Source organism: Henckelia pumila, chromosome 1 (genome assembly GCF_033568475.1).
Source record: "Henckelia pumila isolate YLH828 chromosome 1, ASM3356847v2, whole genome shotgun sequence".
NCBI classification, from domain to species: domain Eukaryota; kingdom Viridiplantae; phylum Streptophyta; class Magnoliopsida; order Lamiales; family Gesneriaceae; genus Henckelia; species Henckelia pumila.
Window position 1 is genome coordinate 61,407,027 of NC_133120.1, and position 23,028 is coordinate 61,430,054.

General features: G+C 35.2%; 4 protein-coding genes and 1 pseudogene across 4 annotated transcripts; 3 read left to right on the plus strand and 2 right to left on the minus strand.

The window, feature by feature from the left end:
• Positions 1–1,264: 1,264 nt before the first annotated feature.
• On the plus strand, positions 1,265–4,968 carry LOC140879450 (auxin-induced protein PCNT115-like; annotated as a pseudogene).
• A 581-nt stretch (positions 4,969–5,549) lies between these two features.
• Positions 5,550–7,401, plus strand: LOC140863325 (uncharacterized). The gene is made up of 2 exons (XM_073266684.1): positions 5,550–6,495; positions 6,578–7,401. Exons 1-2 carry the CDS (start codon positions 5,550–5,552, stop codon positions 7,399–7,401), a joined length of 1,770 nt encoding a protein of 589 aa, XP_073122785.1.
• A 108-nt stretch (positions 7,402–7,509) lies between these two features.
• LOC140878691 (uncharacterized) lies at positions 7,510–8,254 on the plus strand. The gene is made up of 2 exons (XM_073282323.1): positions 7,510–7,606; positions 7,704–8,254. The coding sequence occupies exons 1-2, from the start codon at positions 7,541–7,543 to the stop codon at positions 8,193–8,195; spliced, it is 558 nt and encodes a 185-aa protein (XP_073138424.1). The 5' UTR covers positions 7,510–7,540; the 3' UTR covers positions 8,196–8,254.
• Positions 8,255–11,460: 3,206 nt separating this feature from the next.
• LOC140863333 (receptor-like protein EIX2) lies at positions 11,461–14,378 on the minus strand. The gene is made up of 2 exons (XM_073266694.1): positions 14,060–14,378; positions 11,461–13,901 (listed from the first exon to the last, which is right to left on the minus strand). Exons 1-2 carry the CDS (start codon positions 14,376–14,378, stop codon positions 11,461–11,463), a joined length of 2,760 nt encoding a protein of 919 aa, XP_073122795.1.
• A 3,434-nt stretch (positions 14,379–17,812) lies between these two features.
• LOC140875566 (uncharacterized) lies at positions 17,813–20,919 on the minus strand. Its single transcript, XM_073279283.1, has 5 exons — positions 20,772–20,919; positions 20,522–20,642; positions 19,436–19,664; positions 18,234–18,356; positions 17,813–18,108 (listed from the first exon to the last, which is right to left on the minus strand). The coding sequence occupies exons 1-5, from the start codon at positions 20,849–20,851 to the stop codon at positions 17,987–17,989; spliced, it is 675 nt and encodes a 224-aa protein (XP_073135384.1). The 5' UTR covers positions 20,852–20,919; the 3' UTR covers positions 17,813–17,986.
• Between the last annotated feature and the right edge of the window lie 2,109 nt (positions 20,920–23,028).

The following is a 23,028-nucleotide window of genomic DNA, read 5'->3' on the forward strand; positions in this document are numbered from 1 at the left end:
CACCAAAGATGCGTTTTCACAGGGGCCTACTTCAAAAGCAAAAATGCCCCGACAACAATAAAGCAGACATGTGAGGAGAATAAAGCCAAAAGAAAGTGGCAGACATGTGATTCCTCCACTAGTAAAAGATGTCATCAATAATGGCATAAAAAATACAAAACAGCTGCCTCCTCCACTAGTAAAAGATGCCATCAATAATGACATAAAGAAATAGAAGATAACTGTAAGATTCCCTGAAGTTTCTCGGTGAAACGAGTGGAACCTCAGCTATAAATACAAGCGTTCAAGGAAGCTGAAGATATCGATCATTCCCTTCAGTTTTCTTACAAATAAATTGTTGTAATATTTCTCTGTCTATTGTATTAAGTTTTCTTTATGTATTACAAGAACAAGACTACTATGAGTAGCTAAACAAGTTGTCTTCTCCTCTTCAAAGGAGTTGATTTATGTAATAATATCATGTCTGAATAATTTCTTTAAAACCTCTTGTTCTTTCATGCTCATATTTTATAATTAAATTTATATACCATACGCCTTAAGGTAGAAAACGAATTAAGGCTGTGCTGGGTGTCGTTGAAGGAGCTTGTGCAGAAACCATCTGTTGCGACTGCGTGGTTGGAGTGTGAGGAGCACTTCGTAAAACTCGGCAGGTATGACCCGACGACATTTTGGTCAAAGAGGTATTTAAATTTATTTCATCTTACGGAAGCATGTTGGACCCTAATTCGGAGTATATCGGCTAGAAACCTTGCGTAACATATAGTCTTGCATGGCCGGGACTGGTTCGATAGGTTAACAATGCCACGTACAAAGGATTAGTTGCTAAATAATATTTAATTCAAAAATGGGGGCCACTAGGGAGTTGAAATAAAAAAAATTATGGTTAGAGAGTTAAGATAAAGTTTGAAGGGTTGGTAGGGATTTTTAAATCATTTATACTATATATATAACCGTTGAATATCAATAAAAATTATATTTATTTTATTTATAATAAATAATATGTTATTTTGTATTAATTAAATTAATCTATTTTATATAAATTTTGTATATATAAATATATAAAATAAATTGATAGTTCTAATATTTAAATTGGATTGCGGGGTTCATAAAAAAGTTGTTTTAGATTTTTGTTATAGTGAAAAGTAGATGAGTTTTTTTTGTTTTTGACGTGACAATAATGTGACGGACGAGGGACCACAAATTTAGTGGTTAGATAGGTTTTGGCATTGTAGATGCCCTAACGACAGTGAGTGATTGAGGATGACGCCAGCCGTGACTCCGCTTCTCCCCAAGATTCTCTCTTCTACCTCACAATGTGTGCATATATATATATATATGTAAGGGTTCTGGTTTGGAGTTCATTCACCAGCAAATTCCCGCCATAAGGAAGAAGAAGAGCAGCAATGGCAGTAAATGTGGAGAAAATCAATCTGGGTTCACATGGATTGGAGGTGTCTAAACAAGGGCTGGGCTGTATGGGAATGTCCTCTGGTTACGGCGTCCCTAAGCCTGAGCCCCAAATGATTTCCCTCATTCATCATGCCATCAACTCCGACGTCACGTTTCTTGATACCTCGGATTTCTATGGCCCCCGCACCAATGAAGTTCTGATTGGCAAGGTTTTTTTTTTTTTTTTTTTACCAGAAATTAGGCGCTTCATTTTGTATCCGTAGGCTTTCTTCTGATGCTTTGAGTTTGCCTTGTGTTATTTTGTGATTTCAATTAATCAATTTGAACATGAGGGTGATACGTTCTTGAAAAGCGCTTCATCCTTTTTCTTGTTCCGGCAAATCATTTTTAAACAGAATTTTTCGCTTTTGTTTTGCTAATGAATCGTAGGTAGTTATGGTTAAAGACCACTCCCTGAAAACTGTTCATAACCAATTTTATTCATTTTAACAAAACTATTTTATGAGCTGAAGTGTGTTAATATGAAGCTTTTGTTTGGTACCGAAACCAGACAAGCCATGAGTAATTAGTACTTGTCAAGAAGCTGGAGATATATGACAAACTCTATATTTTTTTTTCCAGTTGGTCTGCATTTGTGTTATATATCACTATTTTAAGCATGCAAATGTCTGATTCTTGTATGTTTTCATATGTACCGTATCACATTCTTGAGTCATATTTAGCGGAAATTATATTAAGATTATGAAACAGAGTATGGCCCAAATTACGTCAGCAAATATGTAACCCATGTGTGAGTTACATATTGTTGGATTTGGTGTAGGCTTTGAAAGGAGTACTTTGAGAAAAAGTTCAAATCGCCACCAAGTTTGGGTTAACTTTCAAAGACGGGAAGATGGAAGTATGTGGTGACCCTGCATATGTTAGAGCCTCATGCGAAGCAAGTTTGAAGCGTCTTGATATTGATTATATTGATCTATATTACGTTCATCGGATTGATACTCGTGTGCCTATTGAAATCACGGTAAGCAGTGTTATGATGTTTTTTTTGTGATTTTGTTGGTAAAAGTGTTATTTGATGCTATATTAAGACAAATGATGAAGAGCATATAAAGCCACTGGTGTATTTCTGCACTGATTTTGTTGTACTTGTATGTAGTTGAAAATAAGATAGTTACCGTACGAAGATTATCTTCTGTCTCATGTGTTTTTTAATTGATAGCTTCAAGGGCACTAAACTTTTGGATTTTTAGCAATAATTGCATTGAGCAGACTTGAAATAGACCAAAACAATTGCATTTGGAAAAGTTTTCTAGAACCTCATTTTTTCCACCTATACAAACTACAGAGTACGGAGCACCTAACTTTTGCTGTAATGCTTCTTTTGTGGTGAACATTGTCTACTACGCGTTTATGCATTTTTCTTGGTCAATTACAAATACAATTTCAGTTTTGATATTTCTGTTTTCCGTGATAGTCAAATCTTCAGTGATGGCCTTATGATTTTTCATTTGGTGGACAAGAAACCACCGGGATAATGGGAAACCAAACCAAAAATTTTCCTTGGCATCGTGATTCCTAATTATCTGTACCACGTACCTGAAACATCTTTGGCTTCATTGGCCTGCATCTACCCATAAACATTATATGCAATAGTAAAATAAAGAATCCAGGATTGGAAGCTATGCCACACCTGTAGTGTCAATATAATGCTGCTTGGTTCTTGAGTTTTTTTAGCTGAGACCTCATCCACTTTGCGTCTTTCAATACCTCTTTATTATCATATCCTTTGGCATGCCTTTTAAGATGGGAGAACTAAAGAAACTTGTTGAAGAAGGGAAAATAAAATATGTCGGCCTCTCTGAGGCATCTGCTTCAACAATCAGAAGGGCTAACGCTGTTCATCCGATACTGCTGTCCAGAATGAGTGGTCCTTGTGGACAAGGGATGTGGAAGAAGAAATAGTTCCTACTTGTCGGTGAGACATCTTTCCCTCTTGCTTTAACATAGGCACAATTGTTGCGATGAACCTGTATGTTTTATTATGACAAAATTACCCTTTTTTTCTCTGTTTTATTACTTTCAGAGAACTGGGAATTGGAATCGTCCCCTACAGTCCACTTGGACGCGGTTTCTTTTCATCAGGTCCTAAACTTCTAGAGAACTTCTCAGAGAATGATTTCCGTAAGGTTGGTGCCTATCTCCGTCCGTGAGACTACTTTTTAGAAATGCCATAACGGTACTTGTGATTTCCTATATGTGAAAATTTATAGAGCATTGATTTATATCTGTGATTTTTCTAATTTACATGATCGGGGATAGGTATGGAATAACAAGTGTTCGTTTTGATACATCTACTCTGAATCAGTGTCATAGGGCTAATCACTGCCTGTCCTAATGCTACTTGCCTGCTCGTAAACGAGGAAAATTTCTCCTGATAAGTGAGCAGAATTCCATCTTCTGCACAGCGAACATTTGATACTGATTTGATCTATAGAGTTACACGATTATTGGCCTGACAACATTATATTTTACTTGAATGCAGAGAATTAGCCACTTCATAATATATAATATTCCATACAGGGGATTGGTTCAATAACTGAGTTTTACTGTTATGAACTACAACATTGTTGTAAGCGGCGACACATGAAGATGACACTTTGATGGGATCGTTTGAGTTTATTCTACAACATTTAATTGGAAAGTAAAATCTGTATTCTTACTGTGATGGGATATTTTGAATTTATTCTTTTTTTATGAATAAATTTCATTAAAAAGGGGTAATTCTTTGCATTCTTAATGGAAGCTGTGTTTTGGATTTGTATTCTTCACATTTCTATGCGTCATGGCCACAATAAATAAATGTGGCTATCATAATTTGCAGAAAGTTCCTAGATTCCAAGGAGAAAATTTTGAAAATAACAAGCTTTTGTACGAGCGGATTTGTGAAATGGCTACCAAAAAAGGTTGCACCCCATCGCAACTAGCATTAGCTTGGGTTCAACATCAAGAAGCCGATGTTTAGCCCATACCTGGTACTACCAAGATAGACAACTTTATTGAAAATCTTGGATCTCTGTCTGTGACGTTAACAACACAAGATCTGGCTGAGCTCAATTCTTTGGCTGATATGGTCAAGGAAAACAGGAGTCCCTTCATGGGGAACACCTTTTACAATTCTGAGACGCCTCCATTGTCCTCCTGGAAAGATGAATAGAGATCTTTACTACAGCTTCTTCTCTATTTTGAAGTTGCTGAATGTAAACGAAGCCAATCGTTATAGAGACTGGAGAGTTGAAGTATCCTACTCGACACAGTTGTGGTAGATCGAAACATCAATATATCATAGAAGAATACTAATAGTAAGAAGGCTTAAACATTTCGATATTGAGCGTGTAATAATTTCCGTCATAGTTTACAAAACCAAGATAGAAAGGTTGTGTTAGTGGCATTGAAAAATAAGCAAGATTAGTTTCATTTGTCTAATAATTGTCCTGTCCTGCCTGTCCTGTCCAAGCTTGTAAGGATTATGAAAGCAAGTTTTAATGTTTATGTCTTAATATCTCTGTCTATACCATGGTTGTTAAAAGCGAGCGCCTTGGTCGCTTAAGCGCAAAGCGACGCGAGGCGCTCAGGCTGCGCTTCAGAGAACTCTGAAGCGCAGCAGATCTTCGAGGCGGTCGCTTTATTGCGCCTCGCTTTGAGGCGCAAAGCGATCGCTTCTGCGCTTCTTAAAAGCCAGGCAGATTTCGATTTTTTTTAAACAAGGCTTAAAGTCGCACATTGAAAGTGCACTTTTAAGTTTTTTTAAGCCCAAATAACTTATATAATATTAATAGATCTGATATTAAGCCCAATAAAAACTCACGGTCCTAACACTGCGTCTCTCTGCCTCACGCTCTGCTCCTCTACTCCTTTGCCTCGCCGAGCCTCTGCCTCGCCGCCGTGCCTGCCTCGCCGGTCGCCGCCGCACCGCCCTGCCGTTCCCCACCTTGTTTACTTACCACTTCCCTTCTCTTTGTTGCCCAAATAGGTGAACCCTAATTTTATGAATTTTTGTAAATTGTATTCAAATGTGTTTTTTTTTTTAAAATTTAATTAGTAATTTGTGATTGTTATTTATTTTTTCAGTTGTTATAACAATGTCACAATCAAACCCAACACTTCCATCGAATCGAAAGGATATTGCTTGGAATTATGCAACTCTTCCGGATCCTAAAAATCCAAATAATGTGTGTTGTTGTTTTTGTGGTAAAGTAACAAATGGTGGAATTTATCGGCATAAATTACATTTAGTTGGGGGCAATAGAAATGTGAAAGAGTGTTCGAAATGTCCGGAGCATGTTAAGGAAGAAATCAAAGAGTTCATTAAAAAAAAGAGCAATTTGAAGAATCAAATGAATGATATTCCTCATTTAGATGACATTGTTGATTTGGAAGATGATGAAGATGAAGACGATCTTCAAACTAAACGGAAAGGTAAACGACCAATATCCGGTTCAAGTGGGCTTGGGCCTACGGTGCAAGGTAAAAAGAGTAAACAAGCAGGGCCTATTGATCTTTATTTTGCGAAAGATGTAGAAGAAATTGTCAGACAAAGGCGTGCGAAAAATAAAGGCCAATATGATGAGAATAAAAAAAAATTAAGAGAAGATGCGGTTCAGAAATTTGCTACGTGGATGTATGATGCTGGAATTCATTTTAATGCTGTTAAATATGATTCTCTGCAGCCTTGTATTGATGCTATTGGGACTTTTGGAGTGGGAATGAAACCTGAAGTAAGAGTTAAGTATTTGAAGAAGGAGTTGACAAATACGAACTTGTGTCTCAAATCCCATGAAGAAGATCATGCTAAGTATGGGTGTACAATCATGGCAGATGGGTGGACGGATAAAAAGAGCAGAAGTCTGATAAATTTTTTGGTTAATGGTCCTAAAGGAACCGTATTTGTTGAATCAGTGGAGGCTTCAAGTTATTCTCACACTGCTGACAAAATGTATGAGTTACTTAAGTTATTTGTGAATCGAATTGGTGAAAAGAATGTGGTACAGATTGTGACAGATAATGCAAGCTGCAATGTCAAAGCAGGTAATATTTTAAATTGTAAATTCATGTTTAATTCTGAATTTTTTTAAAATTTTTGAGTGACATTACCTTATTTCATATTCAGATCGTCTTTTGGAAAACAATTTTCGACACTTGTATTGGACTCCATGTGCAGCACATTGCATAGATTTGATGCTTGAGGAAATATTCAAAATTCCTCGTCTCAAAAGTTTGCATGAAAGGGCATTGATGGTGAATGGTTATATTTACAATAGACCACAGTTATTGAGCATGATGAGGGAGTTTACCGGACAGAGAGACATGATAAGAACTGCAAAGACCTGCTTTGCAATCGCTTTTTTGACTTTAAAGCGGTTTCAAGTACATCAAGCAAATCTGAGAAAGATGTTTACATCTAAAAAGTGGGCAACAAGTCGATATTCTAAAGAGGTGGCTAGGAAACGTGTTGCAGAAGTGATGATGATGCCTTATTTTTGGAAATGTGCAGTTTTTGCATTGAAAGTTGGCGGTCCATTGGTGAAAGTATTGAGGCTGGTAGACGGTGAAAAAAGGTCCCCTATGGGTTACATCTATGAGGCAATGGACAGAGCCAAAGAAGCTATCGCTGCGTCATTTAATATGAACGAAGAGAAATATCGTGGTGTTTTTGAAATCATTGACAGAAGATGGAACGTTCAACTCCATCATCCTTTGCATGCCGCTGGATATTTCTTGAATCCCGAGTTTTTTTACACAAATCCTGACATAGAAAATGATGCAGAAGTGTTGGAGGGTTTGTACAAATGCATAGCTAGATTGGTGAGAGGTGAAGATTTGCAAGATAAGATCACAAATCAATTGGAGAAATACAAAAATGCAGAAGGACTTTTTGGTTTACCCATGGCTATCAGACAAAGAGCTTCAAAATCATCAGGTAATAATATTTAGTGCAATCTCAATTTACATTCTCAAGCATTACAAAGTTACAAACTTTGGGAGGTAAGAAATTTAATTTTTGTGTTTCAACTTTAAAGCTGATTAGTGGTCCTCTTATGGTGCATCAACACCTGGGTTGAAAGCATTTGCAATGAAGATTTTGTATCTTACATGCTCTTATTCAGGCTGCAAACGTAATTGGAGTGTATTTGAACATGTAAGTTTCAAGTGTTTTTTATTATTTAATTTAATACATACTAAATTTCAGATTATGGAGTATGAAGTGTAACTTCTTAATTCTAATTCTTTGGCAGATACATTCGAAAAAAAGAAATAGATTGTCTCAGCAACGATTGAATGATTTGGTATATATCAAATATAACAGAGCATTGAGGCGGAGATATGTCATGCGAGATATGATTGATCCTATTTCTTTGTCAGAAATAGATGATAGTAATGAATGGTTATTGGGAAAGTTGGATGATGGTGATAGTGCCAATGAGGATAATGATTTTGTCTTTGAAGATGATGATTTGCGTTGGAGTGATGTAGCACAAGCGGCTGGTGTTGGTGAAAGTGCATATGGCTTTCGATCTAGAAATGCATCTAGATCAAAAGGAGCATCATCATCATCCATTTCAGCAAAAAGAAAGCAATCTTTAGCTCGAACTAGACTTGTTGAGGAAGAAGAGCTGAACATTGATCATGAAACTGAAGAAGAAGAAGATACCGATGGATACAAATCAAGCGATGGGGCTGAGGACGTAGATTTGGAGAATGAAGATGATGACTCTTATGATATTTGATGTTTATCTATCACATTTGCAAGGATTCTTGACTTTATTCTTATTATTTTGATAATGTTTTGTTTATTGCGCTTTTGTTCCATGAAGCGTGCGCTTCGCTTTGCGCTTTAAGCCCAAAGGCACTTGAGCGCTTTTTTGCGCTTTACGCTTTTAACAACTATGGTCTATACATATATGTTATTGATTGTGAAAAGACATAGTTGTCCCGTATAACTGCTTATTTATAAAATGAGAATGCCCTTTCTTTTTTCCATTTTTATTCAGCGTGCACATTTTGGGGATAGGAAAAGGAATAACAACTTTATTTTATATGGTTTGTATTTGAGTGTTGAGACTCACGATCAATCAAGGCAAATCACATTCTAGATCTGTATGAGATTTATTTGATTATATATTATGCAGTTATTGGGATTGCGTAGCTGTATATTTACATTACATTATTTATGTTTTTCCTAATTTATGGGCTTTATTTTATCTATAAAGAGGCTGAAATATCAATATATATGTATATATATATATATATATAATTCTTGCATAAACTACATGGTATTAGAGCCAATGTCATTGGTCTACATCCTTCAATTTCAAGAATTTCACTCTGCTTCGTTTTTTCCCGTCTAACCATGTCTGAAGAAGCTACTACGAATACCAAACCTAGGTAGTGTTTGGGAGAGCTTCTAGGAAGCACTTCTCAGCTTTTTCTTAACAAAATTTTGAAAATTTGTGAAATTTTGTTAAGGAGAAGTTGAGAAGTGCTTCCTAGAAGCTCTCCCAAACACTATCCTAATACATCCAAACGTCCAACTGAATCACTCTTTCACTCTATCCAAATAACTGTAATTTGACTCAATGGGAACAACTTTCTCAGGTGGTTTCAGTCAATTAGAGTGTAACCCGTTGAGTTAAGTGTTGGTCGAGGGTCCTTGTCATAACTCTTTGTATGACAATCTTTATTTTAATAATATCTGTATACACATAGTAGTTGCATAAACAAAGTCCTTGAATATACAAATAGTATAAAAAATATGAGATGATCATGTGATGACTATCATGAAACTCATATTTGAAATAATGTATATTCTAAACCGTTCCTAGTCGATTCAATAGTCACCAAGAGGATAAAGGCCGCTTAAACTTGAGACTAGTATTTGCGATGTGAGTATCATGTTTCATTGGTAGGGGACATAGTGATGCCCAAGTATACAAATTGGTGCTCCTTGTAGAGTGCACTGAACAACCCTCCCTAAAAGACTTTCGAAGTGGTTCTCACTTGTCGAGTGTAAATATTCTAGTTTATGGTTGTACACCATTAAACCGTATGATATGGGATAACATTGAGACTTTATGTTCTAGCGCTGCACTTTGACATGTTTACCGACTCCGTTGGAGTCATAAGGTGACAAAGTTGGGTGTTGTGATGAAACATGTAGGATTCGATGCATTGTAGTCGAGGATTCACTGCTTAGCTTCGGGTATGGATATCCTATGTAGATAAAATAAATGTCAAAATTGAATAAAAAAATAATTATATATATTAAAATAAAAATTGTTCATTACTCCCGAGTCAATAAAATCCCTAACCAACAGTTGACTTGTAGGGCATCTACTCTAACACTAAGAGCGTGGTACAAGAGACTGACACATTTCTTAACCAAAAAGTGCTACAAGAGAAGGGGTTTAGATAAAAACCTTGTTCATTAAAATTTTGATTATGATATTATTATTGCTCAAATTAATGTTGATGACATAATGTTTTGTTCTACTTTGTTTGCTGAAGTTGATACATTTGTGAGCCAAATGAAAGACGAATTTGAAATGAGCATGATTGGTGAGTTAAACTACTTTTTAGTATTGCAGTTGAAATAGTGCAAGGATGGAATATTCATTTCTTAAAAAAAAAATATATGCAAGGAAGTAGTGAAGAAATTTGATCAAGAAAGCGCAAAACACATGAAAACGCCAATGAGATCAACAGAGAAATTGACCAAGGATGAAAGTGGAGTTTGAGTTGACACAAAATTATGTAGGAGCATGATTGATAGCTTGTTATATCTCATTGCTAGTCTGCCTGATATATGCTTTTTTTTAAATGTCTGTGCTAGATACAAGCTAATCCAAAAGAGACCCATCCGAAGGCTATTAAGAGATTGTCTGGTATTTTAACGATACATAAAATTATGAATGACACGAGCACTTGTCTCGCAATTTTTAGTTATGCAGATCAGGCTGAGAATTTTGATGATAGAAAAAGCATGATTGGAGGATGTTTCTATGTGGGATGTAACTTGTCTCATGTTATAGTAAAAAACAAAATTTCATCTCTCTATCAACTACTGAGGCCAAGTATATTCTGTTGGAAGTTGATGCACTCGGCTACTTTGGATGAATTACATGTTGAAGGATTACAGTTTTGAACAAGATATTTTGATTGTTTACTGTGATGATATGAATGTAATAGATATCTTTAAAAATCTTGTATAACATTGTTACTATAGGACGAAGCAAATTGATATACGCCATTGTTTTATACTTAGGTAGTGTTTGGGAGAGCTTTTTAAAAGTACTTCTCAGCTTTTTCGTTAACAAAAATCTAAAATTTTGTAAAATTTTGTTAATAAAAAGCTGAGAAGTACTTCCTATAAGCTATCCCAAACACTACCTTAATCTTGTTGATTGTAAAAAGTCGTCTTACAGCAACATAATATATAAAATGAAAATTGAAAAAAAAGAAAGAATATATAAACAGAAACCAACAAATAAAAAAAATTAAATTGTGATGTGAGTATAAAACTATACCCCAGTATCCGGCCCCTACCGTGGCCCATGGGCATCCCATAGTAAGGGATCGTTCTCGTTCCAAAATATGCCTAACATGCTTTTGTCAATGTATATATATATATATATATATACTAACTAATTTTGAGAACACCAAAATTCTTTATTCCATAATTACTCCTTATCCACTTTTCTACTAAACCTCCCACTCACTTCATTTTTTGCTTTCAAAAAAAAAAAATTACATATAAAAATATCTTTATTTTACACATGTTTTGTGCATTTTTCACTGGTGTTTATACAGATTCATAATTAAACATTAACTATAAGCGCAACAGAATGAAATTCTAATCATTGTGTACATAATGCACTATAAAGATAAAATGATGGAAAGTAAATCAGATTCAAGATATTGAAATTTTTATCACATTCAGATTCTTATTTTCCTTTAACAGAAGTAGTTAGACACACATTAATCTTATAATTAAGACTAATTCTGAAAATACCTTCTTATGTGGTTCCAATTCACAGTTATCATGACATTCACCCAATCATTCACATTTATCACCATCTTAAAACATACAATCCCCCAAGAATGTTTGAGAGCTAAAGTCCCGAAGACTCCCCAAAAGCCAACAATGAACCCAAGTGCCATAGCAATGTAAAAACCTCTACTTATGAGCTTACCATCGTCTATCTCATCCACATTTTCTGAAGAGATTGGATTTTCAGGCCTTTCGTCTTCGGGACAATGCTTTGGGAGCGGAGGACCACAAAGTTGAGGATTTCCAATGTATGAAGAAGAGTTGAAAGTTTGCATGTGAGTGTTCCATGGAATTGTACCGGATAAGTTGTTATAAGCCAAGTTTAGGATTCCAAGATGGCTTAGTTGTGAAAGGGTATCTGGAATTTCACCTGAAATGTTGTTTTCTGACAAATCAAGAGCATTTAACATAGTTAATTGACCAATGTCATGTGGGATAGAACCCGTGAAGCTGTTTCTTGAAAGATTCAAGGCAAAAAGGCCATCAAGACTTGAAATTTCATCAGGTATTTGTCCAACTAGCTTATTGCTTGAAAGATCAATGACTTTCAAAAGTATTAGATTTCTGACATACTCGACCTCCTTCCCTTTCCATATTATGTTTATGCTGTCATAGAATGTATGCCCGAAATCCGAAGCTAGGAAAGCATATGATATATTGTCCGGTATCTGGTTGACATCCGGGTTCAAACTCATAGAAGTGAAATTGTTGATACATTTGGGTATTGTTCCAGAAATCTTATTCAAAGATAGATCCAAAAGTTGTAGATTTTGAAGATGACAAAAGGTTAAAGGCAATCTACCAATGAAGTCATTGGATCTTAGGCTCAGCACAGCCAACATTGGCAAACTTCCTCCTATCCATGCTGGAATGTGACCAGTCAAATTGTTTTCTCCAAGATCCAAAACATGCAACCAACGGCACTTCCTCAATGACGTAGGAATTTCTCCCACAAAGCTGTTGTTTCTTAGATGCAAAGAAGAAAGAACATTCATGTAGCCAAGTGATTCTGTAATCCTCCAGGATAAATTGTTGTTTGCCACATTAAAATACTCGAGATATGTCAAATTCTTTAGACAATGAGGAAGCTCACCTGATAATCTGTTGTCTGAAATGTCCACAACGCTCACAAAACTTGCAGCACAAACACGATTCAATCTCCATGACAATTTATTCATTGCAAGATTTACAAAATTGAAGGACGAAGCCAAAAGGGGCAGTGTGTCAAACTCATTGGAGCTCAAGTCTACATATCGGAAGGTTTCACATGATAAATCAGGAGCAACGCCAGAAATCTGGTTGTTTGACATATTCAAATACTCGAAACAAATTGAATTGTCCCAAATCTTTTTATCTATTGTGTCTGAAATCTGACTATTCGAAATATCAAGACTTGCGGACTGGCCACATGCTTTCAAAAGCCAGTATGGAAATTCTGGTCCCAAATTGGTAAATGCCAAACTTATAGAGAGCAGTTTAAAGGGAGGTTTCCAATGAGAGTTGATCTTTACTCTTAAATTCGAGTTGAAAGACAAGTGGAGTTCATAAAATTGATCAGAAACGTTCAAGAAATGGCCTTCATTAATTATGCCTTCCAAGTGGTTTGAACCAAGGTCCAATAACTCAAGTTTAGAAAGGGATCCAATGCTTTTAGCCAGAGTTCCATTGAATCTGTTGCCGTTCAGCTGCACCAATATCAATGATGTACATGATGCAAGATCAGGCACACTGCCGACAAATCGATTTTCATACAATGTTAGTACTTCAAGATAGGGAAGTCTTAAAGTATGAGGTAATGAACCGCACAACATATTTTCACTTAGACCAAGATATTTGAACATGGTGGAATTCCACAAACCACTAGGAATCCGTCCTTCAAGCATGTTATTGGAGAGATCAACGTAGAGGAAGGATGTCATATTCCCTAAAGTATCAGGAATCCAACCTTCAAGCATGTTATGAGAGAGATCGACATGGGAAAGGGAGTCAAGATTCCCCAAAGCATCAGGAATCTTCCCTTTCATAGCATTATGCCCGAAATCAATGTAACTAAAGCTACTGCTCATGTTAAGAAACCAGACTAAAATCGACGTGGTGTTCAGGGAACATCTAGAAAAATCGATGACAGAAAGAGTAGTAGAAGAGTTGATCAAAGGAAGTGATGCTGCTGCAGGAAGAATTGATGAAAAGGTACAGCTCTCCATGTGCAACTCTTTCAGAGTGCCAAGTTTGCTTATTGTTTGCGTCCATGTCGTAACCGTAGTGAGATCAAGTCCACCGAGATCAAGATATTCCAAAGAGCGAAGATTAGAAAGCCAATCAAGATGTGTAATATTTAGTGACAAGTTGTAACCAAGATCAATATGTTTCAGCATGGATAGGTTCCCTAGATGATATGGGATCGTACCACCAAAATTGGAATTAGCCAAATTGAGATACTCAAGTCTAGCAAGAGAGCCAAAAAATTCAGGAATACTAGTGTAATTAAAATCGTTGGTGCTGAGGTCGAGATGATTAAGATACAGAGTTCAACCAATGACGTACTTATCTTACCGGCCAACCGATAATAATAGGCATATCTCCCCTTGGGACTGACAAGATCCAATGCCACCATGTGATTACTGCGGTTATCGCAGCGAACACCATTCCATTTGCAGCAATCTTTCTTGGGTCCCCAAGTAGAGAGCATGCCATAATCATCGATGAAATCATCTTTGATCTTGAGTAACACCAATCTTTCCTTCTCTAAGCATCTGACTTCATTGTCTCCGATAGTTCCACTAACGAGCCAGATTGATAATAAAATTATCAGAAAAAGTAGCGCATGCATGGAAGTGTTCATGAGTTTTAATTGTGGTGACATCATTCATTTTTTATGTAATATATACGCCATTGACAAAGGGTTTTAATGCATATAATTAATGGCTAGCTAGCTCTTAGATAACAAAATCCCAAGTTAGGACACAAGATTTTGCCCTCTTTTTTTTTTTTCTTTCTTTTTTTAACACAAAGTCCACAATTCTTAAATTCGTCGTGAATAATACTTCAGTTTGCTAGAGTGGACTTCAAGTCAATGGGTCACTCTCTATTATTAATTAAGCTAGCTTGACAAATTCCTACTATACTTTTGGATAAATGTGTGTGAAGGGTATTTAGGTGTACTTGATCCTGGTCAACAATATTTTTTTTCGCTAACTAGTTTTGCACATCAATGTTTATAAAATAGTGAATGTAATATAAATTTAAATATTTTCATTTTTTACAAACTAAACTGAATTGAGAATAAAGAAATGAAATACAATAATATATGATACGGATTATGTAAATAATTTTAAAATAATAATTATTTTTTAGTCTGTTAAAATAGGAATAGAATACCAAGTTTAAAATATAACGAGGGTAATTTAAGTAAAACCAAAAAAGCTTCACCATCAGCACCCTTCCTTGATGTCTTTTACTCAATAAATACTAGCGATTTTATGCATAAGATGCCTGCTTATGTATAATATTTTTTTAGCAAAATAAGACAATTAATTTGTTTTAAAATCATATTATTATAGAATAAAATATCACAGGAAAATAATAGTGTCTTAATATCCCATAGGTGGATGCATAAGATATAGTGATTTTTATTTAATGGAATATATTACATTTTGTTTTTAAAATTTAAGATAAATGCTACTTTAAAAAAATAATAAAAAAAATTGAAGGTTGTGGAAAAGAAACGTGAAACCAACTTCGAGGGCTATGAGTATATTTGGTATTAAAAAGGGACTTCTTCACCAAATTACAATTTTTATTACATCTCTCCCTCATATATAGTATAGATTAATAGGTAAAACATTTTTTTGGACTAAAAACACATAACTTTAAGCTTTTAATTTCTATTTCGACGCGTCGGGTTGTTTTCAAAAATCAAATGTGTACAGTGATTGACCCAATTCTATCTCTATGTGGATTTAAAGGATGGATTGAAATCGTTAGTTCAAAATACAAGTTTTTCCGATTGACAACCTGTCTCGATACACGAGGAAATCATTATTTGAAAACTTATAAGTCAGCGAAAACCCTATACATACTCCCGGGAAGTGCTATGATCCACCGGATGAAATGTGGATCTGGACCGTTCATGGAAACTGGGCCTCATAAATAGGAGCCCGGGCCCCACATAATTATGTGAAGCCCGGGCTGTTTGGATGGCAGATGCTACACCGAGTGAATTTCACCCGGTACAGCATAAAATAAGCCCACACTCCCACCAATCTAAGTTTGTGGATAGATGATAGCTATGTACTTCAAGTAACGGTAAGCAAAAATTTGGTCCAAATGTTTATTTTTTTAGAATATAATACAAATCTATTAATTTCTCACAATCTACTAATATTTACATTTATACATCTATACATATTACAAATTTTTTAGAATATAATACGAATCTATTAATTTCTCACAATCTACTAATATTTACATCTATACATATTACAAAAGTATTAACCAATGTCAAAGTTTTACATTTTATATCGTTGAAATCAGTCGTGTGTGTAGAAGACTGTGAATACACATTTTTAACATATTTCAAAAATTTTTCGAATAAGGCAAACGGCTTTGTTAGGGTTAGCTAAGAAAAACTATTTTTCTCAATCTTAAAAACAGTTTGCACCGCAACAATAATGTGGATAAATGGTCCAAGAGATTTTAAGATCTTTTTATACTCAGAAAAGCACAAATAGCAAGATACAAGAGCAAATAAATAAATAACACACTAGATATGAAAGTTCGAAAGCAATATCCTTCTACATCTCCATTTTATTACACTTAAAAAAAAAATTCACTAGAAAACTTTGGTTTATACAACTCACTCCAGTAATAGGGCTTATTCCTTGCCTAATATGAAAATTCTAGCACTTAAACACTTAAGACAATCAATCTTAACAGTAAATAAAACGGCACAAATAAGATATTTGAATGAATCCTTAATCAAACTGATGAGCAGTTCTTTCAAATGGTTCTGGATAAGTAGTTGAGAGAATGACTACAAGCTTTTGATGATCCTTAATGATATATATGATCGATTGACTTGTATGTTGGCAAGTTGAGTAATATAGATGAGGATCTTGTAAATGCTCAAAGGATGCAAGTTTGAGAATGCGTAAAGACAACTTCAAAGAGTGTTATTCTATATCTTCAACATTGTCTTGCATCTTCTGTTTATAGGCATCAATGTCAATGTTCGACTACAATCTTCATTAAATGCTTGGAATAAAGAGGCCTCATATCTTCTCAACTCCTTGCACTTCTTAATAAATACGAGACAAGACTCTTTCTCAAAGTAGACGAGAGCAGTTCTGCAACTTGTAAAAGTGGATTGCCCGAAGGTACCATTTTTTGAAATTTTTTTTCTGAATTTTGAGCATTTATCGGTACCATTTTGGCGGCTCTTTAGAGTACTTGAAGTGTGACTTTTCTTGCAGGAATATTGGAATTGATGTATCAGTTTGTCATCAATATTTTCAACGATAGTATCTTTAATGCTTAGCATTTTGAGCAGTTTAGCACTGGTTTTCAAGAAGTACTAGCGGTTTGAGATTGAGTGTCAAGTTCAGTATTTCCAAAGGAACTCATAAATATTCCTACAACCGGTTTGAGTTATCTGAACTGGTTGAACCGGCTAAGATATACTTAAACGGTTCTTTCTTACTAAGTTGTTGAGTAGTTGACAGTTTTGATCAGTCTTGGATATGTGAGAACCAAAAAATTCAGTTTAGGACAAAATTCAGCAGAGTCAATTTAGTTGATATCGGAATTCAGTTGAGGTCCAATAAAACTATATACTCATATTTAATTTACATACTGGACATTATTACTCCTACTTTTATCTTGAACACCTCATTTGACGGGGACATATATGCAGGTTGACCAAGATTTGGATTAGTGATTGGTCGGTGGCAAGTCTTGGGATGGTCGGTGGCAAGTCTTGGGAGCAGAGGTTGACGATGGTTTAGATTAAGATAATTTTCAGTATTTGATTATTTTCGATTGAGCCGTATAATTATTGTTTTGGATTTCCAGTTTAATTCTTGTTGTATACTGTCGTGTTGGTAACTTAATTCAGTTTCTGCAGTTGTACTCCAATTATGTTTATCTGTTTAGGTTAATTAATATTGCATGCATAAGTTTATGATTAATAGGTGATCTGGGGCACATGTATGCTCTTTTATAAATGACTACAACCTGGTTTTTGAAGATAAATTACTTCTTTGGAAGAATAGAATCAAAAGCTAAAAAAAGAGAAACAAATGATAAAATCACATCCCCTTCAAGGGAATGGATTGTCAAAAGTGGAAGACTACAGATCATTACACTACATAAACATGAAAATGGATGCCTACATCAATTCTTGCAATTCATTTATCAAGATCTATTCAAAATAAAGCAGTCATTCATGAAAATACCAGCCTATAGTTCTGCTACTTAATGCCATTCTATACCTCCAAGTGTAGTACAACCAATTCCTTCCCATACCGAACTGCAACCGACGTTTTCACTGTCGATACCTTCCATATTGTCGTCCCACCAGCCACCCCCATTCTCATCTGTTTCGAAATTACAAGGTTTTTGTCACGTAACTGAAGTTAGGGAAGAATGCATGAATAATAATTGAGGAAAGTGGAAGAAATGACGAGATGGTCACTTTCTTTTTTAAGAATATATCCCTTACAGTGATTGAAGAGAGGCTTAGATTCGTCCTTGCTGGGCAATTTCTTCCTTTTCCTGCTTTGTATCGGTCTTAAATCATCTCCAATAACTGCCAACACCTTTCTAGCCGATGGCTTGTCATGATCTAATCATAATTCATATATCGTATAGAATTATAAATATATATCTTGATCAAACATTCTCTTGTATCATACAAAATTGGAAATTATGCACATATTTTAACATCATCTACTACATATGAATTCATCTACCTAATCACATCACTCGAGTGATAATTTTGTTGATAGCATTGAAGTAAACTTTTAAGGTGGTTATATCACAATTCACTAATACACAAAAGTCTGAATGGAGGTTATATATTATTGAAATATTGTCTCACATCGGTTGGATAGAGTTCCTGGAGCCCTTAATATACAAGGGCAACCTCAGCAATTGAGCTAGCTTTTGAGGTGAGTTAGGTCCTAGTCTCAATTTATAACAAGTTATCAGATCTCAAGCCCTCCGTGTGTGATGGATTCGTTAATATCTTCACGTTCCAGATGTTCATTTCTGGGCGTGTATTAGGCCACCCGTTAATATCTCTACGCTCCAGATGTTCATTTTTGGGCGTGTGGGGATGTGTTGAAATTGAAATATTGTCCCACATCGGTTAGATGGAGTTCCTGGAGCCCTTAATACAGACAAAGGCAACCCTCACCTCTTGAGCTAACTTTTGAGGTGAGTTAGTTCCTAGTCTCAATTTATAACATATATATATATATATATATATTTAAAAATGTAATATTTTTCAATAGAGCTCTTGCATTACATCTGTATAGACGATGCAACACATTCAAATCACACTTAAATCACTTTTCGTATGTGCTCAAATTTTGAGGCAGCACTATATGCTCTATATCTACTTTTTCAGTATGATTCATGTGCTATTGATGGGAAAATTAATCTGGAAATTTCTAATTTATTCATTCACACCATAGGCACTATCTTAGCAACAGAGAAAATTGTGTTAATGTACTATGGTTCTGCCAACATCAACTACCTTATATTGAATGCTAAGTCCGGATGACACAGCAGCTTGTAAACATATAACCAGATATTGAAACGCTTTGATTTGTGACTAAGTATAGTTAACTATGGCTTATCTTTTTAACAGGCTTGTGGTGTATGAATACTTCATCACCTGACTAATACAGGGTTGCATACCTTCAAACAGATTTTCTCTGTTTCTTGCTTGTCGTAATTCGTGAGTATCATTTTGAGCAGAGGTGTTTGAGCAATCTTTCTTGTCCTCGCCATTATCCTTTAACATTTGAAGAACACTATCAATAGACAGGCTTGCATCTGCTTCTCCACCATCATTAGCATTTACTCCAACTACATTTGAATTTGACTCTTCACGACTTAAGGGTGACATAAAGGGCTGCTCCTTCCCCTGCTTATATTACCTTACATTACAGTATGTACATATGCAATTTACCTGTTTATGAATTTAAAACTTCTTGACAGTCTAAATAAATGTAGCACACACATACAGTCTATGCACTCACAACATCTTCCACAACTTTCGTGGTAGACAAACCAAAAAGGTATGAACAGACAACAGATAAAGATCCAACTACATTTGATAGTAGGGAGATTTCATTTTATTATTTCTCACTTCAATGTTTTGTCTGGTTTTGTTTGCAGAGGTTGTTGAAGAGAAGAGACTTTCCCACCTTTGAAATGTCCATTATTTGTTTCAGAATACACTCTTACTAGTTACTTCCTTTCCCTTTTTTATTCTCACTTCTGTTGTAGCTAACTTCTAACTATTTTTACCTAACCAACTACTTGGGAATACCACATTTATTTATTTATTTTATCCGCCAATTTTCTTGGAAAACTTCGCACTCTCTTATCTCTATTTTTCCCCGTCTTCTACTTCAAAGTATCATAAGCAAAAAAACAAAGTCATCAGAAGCACTCAATAGAAATCAACCTCAAAAATCTTATGATTAAATCCTCACTTGTTGATTGACTTATTCCATATACCGAAAAATAATAACCCCTTCCTGGTGCCAAAAAATAATAATCCCCCATGAACCGGGAGGCCATTGTGATTGGGCAGCTCGCATTAGCAAACCAGTGGCTTAATCCGACCAGTAGCTCATAATTTTTCCCTTCACGGAAATACAATTCCAACTACCTCATTTATTTTTAACGCAAGAGTTTCTCAAACATCAAAACCGTGTTATTCTTTTAATAATTTGTAAAAAAAAACATGGGCCACTGTATGATTTTGAGGATTACCCGAGACGAGTGTAGCACCGAAGTCCTCGGCAACTTCCGTTCAAGGAAATCTGATAGCGAAAGCTGCGAACCCAGTTGAGTAGAAGCTTTGATTCCAACATCTTTTTTACAAACATTCGACCTGAAAACGCAACGCAGATCTGAAAATTGAAAAAGAGAGCAGAAAGCAAGAAATCTCCAGTATCCAAGAATTTGAAAAAAAAAATCAAAAATTATAACAATAAATGAATAAATAAACCCTAGTCACTACCGATTTGGGCCACGGAAGAGAACGGTAGAAGCGATGGAGCGTTGCCCTGGCGGCCTGAGCGAAGGCTGTTTTGAGTTCATTTCAATGGCGACTCTTATTCAGAACTGAATCCTTCTCGTTTTCCTTTGGTATCTGCAGGCTACTTCTATTTTCGGAATTATTATCAATCATTGGATCATCGTCAAACATATGTCAATTTCAATAAACGTACATGATCTCATCTGATATAATAATATTAAAATAAAGAGAAAAATACTCCCAATTTAATATAAATTAACCCCTATTTTTGTGTTTAGCGCCATTTTTTTAATGGTAATTTGATGTTAAGTTTTTGAACCCAAACATAAATATACGATCAATTTTTGTCATAAAAAAATTAGTTTAAACTATGTCTACATGTTTTTTTTCGGATAAAAATTGATACAAAATATTAAAAATATGATACGAATAATGATATTTGAGTATCAACTGTTTCAAATCTGGTATTAGTGTATGATTTTTGAGTACTCAAATATGTAAGCAAATATTTATATTAATGACACATTTGTCTTTTTTGGATGTAAATCGGTACAAAATATTAGAAATACGGTATTAATATATGATATTTGAGCATCAAATATGTTACATCTGATACAAATATATGATTTTTGAGTACTAAAAAAAATTAATATTAATCACACATTTTCTTATTTGGATTTGGATGGAAATCAATGCAAAACATTGAAAATATGACACTAATATATGATTTTTGAGTACCAAATGTGTTAGATCTGGTACAAATATATGAATTTTGAGTACTCAAACGATTAAGAAATCAATATCTAAGTTTTGGTGTTTAACAAAACAACTCTACACATCAACAGTGGCAGAAGCCGCGAAGCAGAAACAAAAGCAGAAGAACTAAACCGCGAAATAGAAACAGAAGAGCTTAAAAGTGAAAATCAGAAGCAAAAAGCAGAAGCAAAAACTCAAATAAGCTGACATTAATAAAAGATCAGGCTAGATCAGAACATTTTATTAATCAGTCCAAGATTTTACCCAAAGGTTTCTAGTACACTGACTTGCGCAGCCACAATGTACCGCTCTACAGTAAACTAAACGACAAGAAAACGGATATTAATCAACGGATGTATTTGAATCAAGACGACTGTTACCTTGCAGCTATAAAAAGAGACCACATCATTCAGAACAAGACACCGGCTTACAAGAACTCACATTACTTAAAAAGAAGCAACTGAACACTTTTAGTTGTTATATACATCGAAGAAGAGTTCGACGCTAAAGAAAAAAGATCATTTACAGAAGACGAAGAACACTAGCACACACATCTAGACATATTAAATCTTTTAGGATCACTTCGTGTTATGTGTTGAGTTATACAATATCTGTAAACTATCAGTTGTGTGAACTGACCAAAACATTAGTGTAAGAATCAGTAGAGAACTGATTCATAGAGACTAGCAGTCTCAGTTGTAGGCAGTAGAATAAGTTCTAGCTGAGGTGGGGTGTTGCAAAGGTTGTAATACTCAAAGTTTTCTAGCGGTACCTTCTGGAAGAACCAAAAAAAGGGGTGATGTAGGAGCAGTTGAGTTTTCGAACATCCAGAAACAATCTTTGTGACATCTACGGCATTTATACTCTTTCTCATACACTAGTAGATCCAGATGATGCTAGTCAAATCTCCCACTTAACCTTTTTCGCACAACCATATCTTGTTGGTTGACTTCTGAAGATTCAGAGACAAGGAGAGCTCAGTGGCTAACACTGCTGAACTCAATGCTGGAACAGTAGACGTATTTTTTAGTCTTTCAGTAGAACAAGTAGCAGCTCACTATCAGTTTTACATCAACAGAATCATTTCGATCCTGACAAGTGATATCAGAGCGAGGATCCCTTTTCTCTTTCCAAAATGACGCATCAGAACCAGAAGACATGTTATGAAAGAACAACTCATTCAACACCTCTGTCAGCTGCAACTTCAAGGAGATTTCTGTCTACCTTACTGTTAAGAATCCTAAACAATTTTTACAAAGAAAGAAGAAAGCACAGATGCTGAGCTAAAGATTACCACAAACAAATGAAGTTGTTTATCAGCTAGTCTAGAAGCAGATTCAGTATTAATATCAACGAGTGTCTCGTTAAGACTGGAAAACAGCATCACGACTAAACTTTCTCATTCCCTATCTTTTAATCTATTGCATTTTATTTCATAGCAGTAGATAATAAGAACATAACAGGGAATGTGAATAGATTTCAC

Coding starts and splice junctions, on each gene's coding strand:
- LOC140863325 (XM_073266684.1), top strand. CDS start 5,550: ATGTCACAATCAAACCCAACACTTCCATCGAATCGAAAGGATATTGCT. Junction 6,496..6,577: donor AAGCTGCAATGTCAAAGCAG/GTAATATTTTAA, acceptor TTTCATATTCAG/ATCGTCTTTTGGAAAACAAT.
- LOC140878691 (XM_073282323.1), top strand. CDS start 7,541: ATGAAGATTTTGTATCTTACATGCTCTTATTCAGGCTGCAAACGTAAT. Junction 7,607..7,703: donor ATTGGAGTGTATTTGAACAT/GTAAGTTTCAAG, acceptor ATTCTTTGGCAG/ATACATTCGAAAAAAAGAAA.
- LOC140863333 (XM_073266694.1), bottom strand. CDS start 14,378: ATGTCACCACAATTAAAACTCATGAACACTTCCATGCATGCGCTACTT. Junction 13,902..14,059: donor TCGGTTGGCCGGTAAGATAA/GTACGTCATTGG, acceptor CATATCATCTAG/GGAACCTATCCATGCTGAAA.
- LOC140875566 (XM_073279283.1), bottom strand. CDS start 20,851: ATGAACTCAAAACAGCCTTCGCTCAGGCCGCCAGGGCAACGCTCCATC. Junction 18,357..19,435: donor CAGAGAAAATCTGTTTGAAG/GTATGCAACCCT, acceptor AATTATGATTAG/ATCATGACAAGCCATCGGCT. Junction 18,109..18,233: donor TAAGCCTCTCTTCAATCACT/GTAAGGGATATA, acceptor ATTTCGAAACAG/ATGAGAATGGGGGTGGCTGG.